The sequence below is a fragment of the Procambarus clarkii genome, chromosome 94 (genome assembly GCF_040958095.1).
Source record: "Procambarus clarkii isolate CNS0578487 chromosome 94, FALCON_Pclarkii_2.0, whole genome shotgun sequence".
Lineage (NCBI taxonomy): Eukaryota > Metazoa > Arthropoda > Malacostraca > Decapoda > Cambaridae > Procambarus > Procambarus clarkii.
In genome coordinates this window covers 5,630,015-5,642,617 of record NC_091243.1, presented here as the reverse complement: position 1 = coordinate 5,642,617, position 12,603 = coordinate 5,630,015, and the positions used below count along the sequence as shown (strand labels likewise).

At 38.6% G+C, this 12,603-nt stretch overlaps 2 protein-coding genes across 9 annotated transcripts in view; one reads left to right on the top strand and one right to left on the bottom strand.

Annotated features, from left to right (window-relative positions):
• LOC123747291 (metallophosphoesterase MPPED2) overlaps positions 1–12,603 on the top strand; it is a 64,644-nt gene that overhangs the window by 46,501 nt on the left and 5,540 nt on the right. The gene's annotated exons all lie outside the window — the stretch shown is intronic.
• Positions 6,337–12,603, bottom strand: part of Gmd (GDP-mannose 4,6 dehydratase) — a 31,100-nt gene continuing 24,833 nt past the window's right edge. For all 7 annotated transcript variants that reach the window (XM_045729376.2, XM_045729372.2, XM_045729374.2 and 4 more), the window contains one exon: positions 6,337–9,552. In XM_045729376.2, the coding sequence (XP_045585332.1) occupies positions 9,490–9,552 (63 nt within the window). In that variant the 3' untranslated portion in view covers positions 6,337–9,489. The remainder of the gene's footprint in view (positions 9,553–12,603) is intronic.

The following is a 12,603-nucleotide window of genomic DNA, read 5'->3' as shown; positions in this document are numbered from 1 at the left end:
CTGTTGATGTAGATGTTAACAAACAATGTAACCTTTTCACTATGGCTCACAGGATTGGTATGCAGCCTGTCCTCTCGAGATGCCACAACAGACAGAAAATTATGTACAGTACTAAAATGCTCGAACCTAGCCAACCATACATAACCCATCGATCCATCCATAGAAAACGAATTTTTAGCCATTCAATGATCATTGGTTATGAGATATATAAAAGTGTACCGCTAAACTCAGCCACCCAGGAAATCAGATCACCCAAAAGAAACTACGAAAGAAAACTTGCCCAAAACATAAGAAAGATTTAAAACCATTCTATGCCTATATAAGAAGTACTGTACTGGTAAAAGCAAAACAAAGGATTTGGTAGAACCCTTAAAGGATGAGAATAACCAAGGTATAATGGATGATAAGAGGGCAGTAAACACTGTGAATGAATACAGCACTTTACATCAGTGTTCACACTAGAAAGATTAGATAACATTCCATCACCCACACAAATTTTTGAAGGAGGTGAAGAGAATGAATTAAGGGCTATATTTATAACATGCAACATTACTGCTATTGAGGTTTGTAATGTTTCTAGCTCAATTTCAGGTTTATCAAATGCAACTTTAGCTGCCTTATCCATATCATCATGCTGGACAACACCTATGCAAGATGGTATCTATACAAAGGACATTCTGAAACCATTATTCCATGCATCAGTGATGCTGTTTATAATGAACGTTACAACATTCCTGATATATATTTTCCATATTGGATATTCGAGTGCTTGAGAAACTGATTTTGATTTACAGAAAATTATTCCTCCAATTTTTAGTGTGTTAATAAATAGTTGTAGTGCAGCTAATTCTATATGTGTGGAGCTAAGCCAATTATTTAGCCTTACACTAATAGTCTATGTACATCTGTTGTTTTTCTACACCTTACAGAGTACTGCAATGTGACCTGTTGATACTTGAATAGAACCATCAGTGTAAGCATGGTTCTCATGTGGACATAGGCTATTTATATAGAAATCACTAGTGTCAATGTTGTTGCTTTGAGAAGTATTGGATATTCATTATTCTTTTATGCTGATAAGAATCCATGACATTTGTATTACAGGGTATAGATATACTGTAATTGAATATCACTAGGTAGTACATTACAAACAGTAAGAATATAAATTTTATGAGGTTGGCAGCACCTCTACTCAACCAGGTTATATACATGTTGCCCACTGGCACATTGGCAACACTACTGGTGATGCTGAATCTCTCATGACCTTTGCAAAGATGGTCATATTTAGTGCACAATGCTTTCATATATGGTGTAGAGTTTCAGCTCCTCTCTCATGTTGATTCATGTGCATCTGAGAGTTCCAAGAATTATCCTCATGGCTTCATTTTAAATTATTTCTAATGCTTTCAGCCTAGTATTGGGAAGATTTATAAGGTGTAAGGCATGATTGTCAATTAGGAACATAGTGAACATCATGTTATATATAAATGATTGATGAAGACTAAGCCACCTCAAGAGATGGCACGGGCATGAATAGCCTGTAAAATATATAACTGTACACCAATGACATTGATGAGAATATTACAAACCACATCATCAAATTTGCAGATGATACTAAGATTTGTGGTAAAGTTGGAAGTGAAAATGATATTGAGACCTTACAAAGAGATCTGCATGAACTCCACAAATGGTCAGAAAACTGACAAATGCTTTTTAATGTCGATAAATGCAAGACCTTGCATGTGGGGCATAACAATCCCAGTCACAGTTACCAAATTAAGAGCACTGTCTTACAACAGATTGATGAAGACAAGGACCTTGGAGTCTGAATCCACCATTCACTTGAAGTTGCACAAAGATGGAGCGGCAGTTAAAAAAGCTAACCAAACCCTGGGAATAATCAAACGTACCTTTACCTTTAAGGAAAATAAGTTAGTTATTTAACTGTATAAGTCTCTGGCGCTAAAATCAGAGCTAAAATCTAAGCTAAAGTAAGTCTCTGCATAACAGTACACCTGGATTATTGCATCCAGGCATGGAGACCTCATCTTCAGAAAGACATAACTGCTCTGGAGAAGGTGCAACACCGGGCAACTAAAATCATTCCAGAGGTAAGTCAAGAACGTGTATCAAGAACGGTTGAGGGCCATAGGGCTAACAACACTGCAAACTAGGCATGACAAGGTGGATCTTATCAAAACCTTTAAAATACTGAACAATTTCTTCAAAACGTCAGTTGTAACACGAATGAGGAGCAATGGTTTCAAGCTCAACAAGCCACAATGTAGGACTGAAAACAGGAGATGCTTTTTCATCCAGAGGGTTATAAACCCATGGAACTGCCTACACGCCAAAGCTGTAAATGCCAAAACTGTTAGGTTTTATATAACTGGAAAAGATCATCAGGGCAAATGGGGGGACCTTTGAGAAGCCGCTGGCTTCCTGTCCTTGTCGAAGCCAGAGAAAGTTTTTATACTTCCAAGGAGAAAGCTATCTGAGCTAGGGGCAAGTTGATTTTTTATATTCACTGTAAGCCACTATTTCCCTAATGGCTTCAATTGGAGACAGGAAGCTGGTGTCTTGTTAAATTTCCCCCCATTTTTCCATAGGATTTTTTTCTATTGTCACAGAAGTTCTAATGTCAGGGAAAGTTATGGGGCAGTGTCAAGACTTATGAGGGCTAATGGCTGATACAAGAGGTAATAGGAGTTATCTGGGAGGAAGGACCAGGGGTCCATCATAGCAGCACCCAATGGACTACAAGTGAGCTTCTCATAGTTTAAGGGATCTTTTATTATTTTGATTTTTGCCATCAGCAGTGATCATTTTATTGTGCACTCCATACTCATCCTGTAAGTGGTACTGCAAAAGGATTCTTCCTGGAAAAAATTTGTGGGCCTGACTTCAGAAGGCAAAGATGAATTTTACACATTAACAACAAAGAAAGATTTCAATTCTGTCTTCATGCATCACAAGAGTCCAACAAGGGAAAAACAGCATATGTAGGTTGCCTTTGAGAAGTCAAATGGCACACCATTCCTCAATGCCAGCTTGACCCTAGTTCAAGTAGGCCAACCAATCGATTGATTAATTCAGGCCACACCGAGCCTCTCATTCCCCATCAAAGAAATACATTGCCCTCCAGGAGCCTCAATTTCCAGATGAAGGGAAATGTGAAATATTGTACTGTATACAGGTTTGAGGCTCACAGTGGAACACCAGCAGCCATCACGGCCACTGACATAGTACCAATTGACATAGTTAATGACAACTTTATACTGCATGTCCTCTTCAGCAATGAAAAGGCTCTATAGGGGTTGTTCACCCCCTCCATACTGGCTGCATTCAAGGCAGCAACCAGATTCTCCTACCACTACATCAATACCTGGCTGTGAGGGCTATTCATTTATCTAGTGAGCACTATCATCTCTAGCAAGCCTATTCCTGATGTCATTGGCAGCATCAAACCTGCAAAACCCAACGTTGACTGCTGTATCAGTGAAATTCATCTGGATAGCCAACAATCAATGTCTACTCTGAAGATCACCTTCAACTCTCTAGATAAGGCTACCCATGTTGCTCAAAATGAATCCCAATGTTTTGGAGTTGCTTACACACCTCACCAAATCACCACGGAAAGGTAGCTTGCACTAAGACAGTGCTATGTGTTACCAGTACACTCACGTTATGTAGCATCTGTGCTCAAGGTCACCACTTCAAGGACTGCCAGGAGACTGACCAACACTACTTACTGTGTGAAGGAGTCCACACCACTGCCATATCTCCTGAGTGCATCATCAGGCAAGCAAAAATCAAGAAAATGTCTTAGGCCAGACAAGCTTCAACCAACACCCACTCAGTAGCAACCTTCTGCATCCAATCAGAAGCGTTCCCTCCCTTACTGCCCATGGATACCGCCTCCCTGCCTTGCCATTGGAGGAACAACTTCCTGTCAACATCCCAGCCATAGCCACCACCTCCACTAGCCTCCAACACCAGTGTAGTGCCTGCTCTACTCCACCTAGCAGACCAAATGGCCTAGACGTACAACAGATTGTTCATTACTACAATCAACGCACTAGTTGCTGCAAGTGGTTTGACACCCATCATGATTCCTGATGACTGCTTACTGTTCATGCAACAGCTACTTCAACCCCAGCAAGTTCAAGTACATTTATTGAGACAATACAGTACATCTCAGGATAAAGTAGCTTAGGCTATTTCTACCCTCCTCTACTTCAAGTCCCTCAAGCTCACAAATCCAGTAAGTACAAATCCACCAATCACAGTATAGTACAAGAATCACATTTTACATTGCAGATTAAAATAGAAACACAGCATTTAGGTGTTACACTCTTGAGGCAAAGTGCTTGTAGCAACCCCAGCAATACCTGGGCCCGCAGTACTGTCAGTGTTCCAGCTGATATGCTTGCAGACTTGCTTACTGCACCTATATCCCTGCCAACCATGATTCCTGCTTTTATAATAATAATAATAATTAAGCAAAAATACATACATAAATAGGATACAAGAAGAATGTAGGATTTACAGGTAAGGCAAGTACTATGCCTGAAGCCACTAATATGCAGAGCATTTCAAGCATGACGTGAAAAAAATGAAAATCTAAAGACTTAAAACTAATTGAGATCAAAAATAAAAATTAACTGAAGTAGAGAAATAGAAACAAATGACCATCATTACATGGTGATTGATACAGCAGAAATTGCAACAGAATAACAAAGTAATTTTCATTAAATAAACAGAAAGAACAATTTTTGTGTTTACATGGCAGATATCAGCAGCTTTACAGGTTCAGTAATTAATGTTCAATGATTATTTTTTTTTTTATACATACAAGAGTAGTTATAGTCTTGTAGAGCCACTAGCACACACAGCATTTCGAGCAGGTACTTAAACCTAATTTTTTCCTGGAATATGACCCGCCAACTTGTTTAATAACCAGGTACCGATTCAGTGCTGGGTGAACCAAGGTTTCAGTTAAGGATTGGCGCCCAGTCAATCCTCCCCGGCCAGGATACGAACCCAGGCCAAAGCCCTCGCAAAGCGCTGGGCAAGTGCTTTACCACTGCACCATGGAAATTGCATATAATAACAAAACATAGATGGACATTTAGTTAGTAAGGTATGTTCCAAAGAGTTGATTAGGTAGCACAGTGGCACCTCAACTTACGATAATTTTGATTTACGATGTAAAGTTGATCGAAAAATGCGACTCGACATATGATGGTGTCGTCGACTAACGATATTTGTTGGTACACGTTCGGGTCGACCGACAGTGTGGTTCCTGGTCACGCGGGCCAACCTGCCTCAGTTTACTACAGCTGCCCGCTTAGTGACGATCACGCCTATAAGAAATTCCGTTTTTGTGGTGATTTTTTGCTTTTTGAACATAAAAGTAATTATTATATATCACACCATGGGTCCCAAGAAAGTCAGTGGTAAGGTTCAACATATGAAAACCCATGTAAGAATCACCATAGAGCAAAAACAAGAAATCATTCGTAAACATGAAGATAGTGTGTAGGTTGTTCAACTTGCTAGGCAGTACAACAAATCTCAGTCAACGGTATCCACCATACTGGCTAAGAAAAAGGACATTATGAATGCTAAAGTGGCAAGAGGCGTATCAATAATCACGAAACATAGAACACAAACACTTGAGGAAGTTGAACAGTTGTTATTAATTTGGATGACTATGTATGTAGTGAAGACTATGATATAGACTATGGTGTAGACTATGGGAAGAAATGCAAACTTTTGTTGAAACAACTCACCCAGAGCAAGTTGTAGTAGGCCGTTGCCTTAACCTATTCAATGACACTGTGATGCATCACTATAGACAAATGTTAAAACGAAGGGAAAAAAACAAGTGTCTCTTGACAAATTTTTAGTAAGACAAACAAGCAGTGAACCACAACCAGGTCCTAGTGGTATGCAGGCAAAACATAGGAGAGAGTGTACCCTAGAGGAAACATCACTGCCTGATGTGATAATGGAAGGGAATTCCCCTTACCTTGAGGCTACCTTGAGGTGCTTCCGGGGCTTAGTGTCCCCGCGGCCCAGTCGTCGACCAGGCCTCCTGGTTGCTGGACTGATCAACCAGGCTGTTGGACGCGGCTGCTCGCAGCCTGACGTATGAGTCACAGCCTGGTTGATCAGGTATAGCCTGGTTGATCAGGTATGCCTCCACTCCTTTAACAGACCGTGCCACCGAAGAATGCTACTCATAATTAACCTCATGAAAAAAACACCTCTTTGGTTACTCCAGCATAAGCAAAGTTAAGTAGGGAAGAAAAGGCTAAATGTACACATATATGTCTAATAAAATGTTTATTTAAATAAAAATTATAATGCCTTTTTGGAATGCTATGAAAAGTACAATTACATAATAAATGAATACATGCTCATCGTAGGAATACATGCAGTCATTAACGGTAGTGTGCACAAAATGCAAAAACACCTACAGTACGTACCACCATTTCTTTAATAGTTCACTTGTTCCCTGTAAAGTAAACCAATCAAGAAACAGATTTTATGAATGCATCTGAAGTTAAAATGTGAATACCAAATTAGCTATATTAATTTTTTTTTTAAATATTCACAGGGTGTGTGAATATTCAGGAAAATAGGTAAAGCACACACACAGTACTGCAGCTTTGTCATATCGTCTTTACTGCTGCCTTGATCTTTTTTTCCATAATCAATGCACACAGTACTGTACTATGCTATGCTTTGTTTTTAGTGCAGGCTGAATTTCAACAAAATATTTTACTATACAAAGATTTGTATAAAATGTAATCCAATGCATCTTAGATTCAGGAAAGAAGTTTAGATTCAATAAAGATCTGGGTAAATATTGATTTAGAAATAGGGCTGTTGAAATAACAAATTACCGGGTAACATAATATACTGTACATGGGATCATGGGATAGAGTATAAAGTATAGGTTAGATATATATACAGTATAAATAAGTTTGGATGGATATAAATAGGAGCTGCCTTGTATGGGTCAGTTTCCTTTATTCTTATGTAAAGTTAACTACCAATTCATGCTTTGCAACTTGAACTTTGGATTCACTGTAAGCTCTTTTTCATATTCATTATACATTACAGTATTTAATTTTCACATATTTTCATTCTTCTTTCTTACCATCTTTTCTTTCCTTGCTAAAATACTCTCATATTTGCAGCCAAGGGCAGGCTTCATTCTTTTCATATACAGCATTCTTGTTTCCAAGAACACACCAAACAAGTAGGGAACTGCCCCAGCTTTATATTAGCTTAAAAAAGTGTAGAATTCTTTAAGATATTTCAGATGCTCTGTTAAGTGTCTTTTGGAACAACTGAAATATTTGGATAAGGATCTACAGTACTTGTGGGCACCCTCTTAATGCTTGTATGGCATTTCAGGACTGCTTCATAAAGGTTATTAAATCATGCTCTTCCAATGCTACATAAAAGAAAAATGTAGATTATTATGTGGCATGCTGTGCATTTCACAAGCAGCTGGCACCCATGAATTTGTTCAAAACTTTTTTGTTAAATGACCAAGATTTTTATGTAAATATTTTGATATGCATTGTGAAAGAAATCCTGAATAACTATTTAATATCAGAAACCAAATCCAGGACTTCAGTGTGAAACACACTACAGTAATGGCTGCATTCTCCTATCTTATGAGTAATACTGGGAAATACAGAGTTCATGTCATCGTACTTGAAGAGTTCAAGTCACGTTTAAACCCATAATTTCTATAAAATATATAGTTCAGTACAATAATCATACTTGGCTTTTGGAGCTTTGAGATGAGGCTTTGTGGAGACATGTGATTACCTTAAGTATCTACAGGGAATAAGATCTACCTCTTTGAACTCTTCCAGTTATTTATACCTGGAAGTGTTTAAACTTCTCGTTACAGTATTCTATTTCTCATGTTTACTCTTGAAGCTGTGGATGGACACGGTTTCCACTAATGCTTCTTTCAGTTCATTCCATTTGTTGATCAGGTAGCACCCTAAGAATATATACGTAATTCTCCCCGATATATTTGAGCTTCCAGCTTTCATTGGGTCATGTCCTTTTTCCCCCCTCAATTTGAAAAGATTACCATTGTCCATAGTGTCTATTACCCTCTATATTTTGCATAGTGATCATATGTCCTCTGGCCCTTATCTCAAGATTTGTTACATTTTTTGAGTGAGTGTACTCGCCTAATTGTTCCAAGTGCACAATCAGTGTTAGCTGTTAGACCATGTCTTTTTAGCTGCATGTCAAATAATGCAATGGCTCTTCCTAGATTTGTTACATTGAAACCTATGTATGGCATTAGCCTCAACTTCCTTCTGTAGCTAAAGACACGTTTCCTTATATTCCTATGGCTTCCTCAATCTTTCCTTGTTCTACAATAATTTCAGTCCTGAACAAGTCTTGTGGCTTATCTCTGAAATTTCTAGTTTTATCTTGTGCTTTTTTAGATGAGGGTTTCATGCCATGGTTGCATATTCCAGATCTGGATTGGAATAGGTAGTATTGAAAACATAAAATGCCTCCTTGTCTAAATTTATGACAGCTAATATTAATGTTTGTCACCTATGCATATGGTACTATGTGATTCCTTTGGTATTTGCCTTTGAAGAAAGTTTAGGAGTTGCATGTATGAGCACAATGGCATTGAATGACAACAAGATGTAGTAAATTTAATGAACCAAAATATTTTGATATGCTTGTTTTCCATGAGGCTCTGGAATGAATGTGCAGATTGCCATGAACTCCTACAGATTGGTTGAGCCTTATGCTATTATCGATTGTTTTTCAAATGACTCCTCGAATGTTTAACTTGTTGCCCATGTTTGTTCAATGTGTCAAGCCTTAGACGATAGCATACACTGTATATCAATTCAAGAGCTTATGATCCTGATGATCATACTTTCACTTTGAAATATAAAGTATAGCTTCTGTTAATGTTGTCATATACTGCACGATGTTTGAGTGCTTGTGAAATAAAAAACTGGCACCCAAGGAGACCAAAATCACAAACTATTATTATTATTATTGTAATTTCTAATCCAACTATTAATTTTAATGCTTGACTATGGGTAGCGGTACTGCCACACTTACATAATTAAACAATTACAAGAAAAATTTATAAATTTGTAATAATTACATAAATTCAGTATTCATTTATAATCACTGCTCTAAAACTGCACAAACTGTAAATCACAAACAATCAAATCTTGTATCGTCTACCTAAGTTTGTAATTTTCAATGAGAAAAAACACAACTCCACACTCACAAATGACCTTACAGTTAGTGTGCACTTAAAACTTTCACCCAATAAAAAACAGCAATAGGGTTCATCACTCTAAAACAGCATTGAGGCGGCAACACTGTGGAGCTCTCCCAGAGATGGTCCCAGCATGTAGCAGGGCAGCGGTGAGTCAAAGTGAGGCGTCAGCATACCACACTATCTTAAGCACTGGGATCTTTTTTCATGAGTTCAATATCTGCCCGAACCATGTCTGTGACCAGTGCCTGTTTTGGAAGGAGAAAGAAATGCCATGTCAAGTAGCAATACGTATGTACAATTTTGTGTGTGCTATCCTCATACTTGTGCATGCATGCATTCACACAAAATGTATGGAAACAGCAAATGAGAAATTTTTTCCATGAACCAGACTTGACTTTATATTCGCTTCGAATCAGACATAAGGAAAAAATACTTTTAAATTTCACTGTCAATATGCTATCATTTTACTGGTATTTGAGTATCTGGTAGAAGGATGTTACCAAGATGTACAGTACTTTGATGCAGTTAACAAGTTTGTTCCTATCTAAAGAGAAGACAACCATCATCACAGGATTAACCCATGGTTTAACCAAGCATGTAAGGCAGCTAAGCTAAGTATGAGGACACGTAGAAACTATAGAAACAGCACAAGAGAATCTAGAGGTGGGAAGGGGGTACCAGAAGGTCAGAAAAGAATACTATACTTAAGTACATTTTTTTAACTGTACTGTAAACTAGGAAGGGTATGCTAGGAAGGAGCTTGGCAACCTCAATTTTGACTGCCAGAGGTTGATGACTGAAAACCTAACTACATTCTCCTTTAATAAAGTTAGCTATGTAACCCAAACATATTTCTATGGCTTTTGTATTAAGATATTTGTATAGCATGAATTCATATACATTGTTTCATTCATATACATCCTTACATAAAAATAGTATCGAAAATATAGTGAAAAACCACTTCCTGGGTGGCACTTCAATAGTTTGCCAGAACTTACTCTGCTCTCACTCTAGGGCCAGTTCTGATTGGCCAGGCACCTGCAACATTTAGCTCACTGGGAACAAGGACCAGAATCTTGCCTCAACCCCCTGTACAACCCACTAACTGCCATAAAAGCTAAAAGAAAATCACACAGCACTCAAACTTCCTCTAAGAAATGTTTGAAAAACATTAAATATCCACATAAAACTGTGTAATAAGCATTTCCAATTACTCCCTTATCTGTCCTTATTTGGGATAGGGATCAAGTAAAACACCAGCACCCAAAAATGTCACTTCTATCTTGCCAACAAATCACAAATGATGATACAGAGGAGTACACTGTTTGGCAATGAAGCCACACCCAGCTACCCCCAGCTTTGTCTGCAATTGAGAAGCAAACAATTCCTGACTGAAAAAATGGAGGAGCTCCACCAACCTCATCTGTGTCTAATGGTCAACTGGGGACAAAGTTGCATTAATCTGGGGACCTGGAAGTGGAACCATCATGTCCTAGTCCTATGAGACAAGGCAAGCAGACAATGGACTATTAATTTGAAGAAAAAATGGTCCTGCAAAAGAAAAACACTAATGACTGGTGAGTGGAGAGACCTCTTTCCAATTGAAAACTGGCAAGTGATGAAACAAACCCAGAGTAAACTACAGTATTGAGTGTTTGCTAGCCAGAAAGCCAGCACCACATACTTCAACCAGGAAGTTGCAGCAGATCTGAACTCAAAGAAAACCGGATCCATTTCAGATGTAGTCTCAGTTCCACAGCAAGATCACCACTTAGTGTCACAAAACTTGTGATGAAGACCAGTAGAACCAAAAATATACCTGTTTAATTAACCTTTGAGGGGGTGCAATTTTCTCAGCTCTAGGTCACTACAGTGACCTAGAGCTGAGGTCACTTTGGTCACTACAGTGACTAAACATTATTTCAAATTAACTCAATTCTGACACCAATATAAACTCATGAAATTTGGATAAAGAGTTACACTTTAAAGAAAACATAATTTTAGAACTGAGGAAAATAAAATACTATAAATATGCATGAATGAATAACAATTCTAAAAGCAGTTTCAAACTTAATATTTTGGGCATCATGGTACTACATGTTCAAAAATTCTTCTATTATTTTTTGTATGTGTAATAAAAAAGGTTTATAAATATATAAAGGTAAATTTTATTATATAGGTACCAAAAGCCAGAGAGATGTCAAATCTTGGTAATTATATGGATTTATAAGCAAAACTCAATTTCTGTAATGTACTGAAAAATGTCACATGACATAAGTAGTCATAAAAGCTTTAAGAAATGGGAGTCTGAAGTAAACATAGGTACAGTATTCAAAAATTAATTTGAATTATACAGAAGCTGTTTAGCTCAAACTAGGTGGGCAGATACAAAATATCTTTCTTGTACCTTGAAAATATGCCTTCTGCCTTAGAGACTAAACCCTAAGATAAGTCAAAAGGTAACCAAGGTCCCCTCCTGAGAAATATTGAGACCACAGCACCTTCTTCCAACTTGACACAGAGGAACCAGTGTCAGAGTCTGACTCCAATCCTGAACCCAATGGGAAGGAGAACCACTTACAGGGCCTCTTAATTCCCCAACAAATAAGCAAAGACAGCATCACCAAGAACAACAGTGGAACTAAAGTGGGAGTTTTGCTATCTGGGTCACCAAGTACTACCTCTGTTGGAGCAAACCCTGAAGCTCATGCCTCTTAACAACCCCCAACTGGTGCCTGCCGGGGCCTCTTAGTCTCAATTATTTCAGTGTCTTCACCAATGGAGGGGGAAGTTTGAAAGCCACAAGATGTAAACTTATGATTGCCAAGTCTACTAGTCCAAGACTGAAGCTGCCATATGGCTTTAAAATAAACAAGAGAATCTCCTATCATTGAAACCACTACACATGAAGGTCCTTGGGTAAATTGGGAATGCCTCTGGTGTTCTAGTGTAAGCTTTGGGAAGTTGCTGAGGGTGTCATCACAGAAAATGGGGGTTGAAAGCTAGAGCATTTGCTGGCTCTCTCTTGCTCTGGGTCTCATTCATGTTCTCTCGCTCGCACCCTCTCTTTCTTGCACGCTCTCAAGCTTTTGCATGCTCTCTCACGCTCTCGCACGCTCTCTCTCTCTCTCGCGCGCGCTCTCTCTCTCTCTCGAGCTCTCTCTCGCGCGCTCTCTCTCTCGAGAGCGCGCGAGAGAGAGCGCGCGCGCGAGAGAGAGAGAGCGTGCGAGAGCGTGAGAGAGCATGCAAAAGCTTGAGAGAGATTAAAAATCCAATTTACAACCCGAAGCCATCTG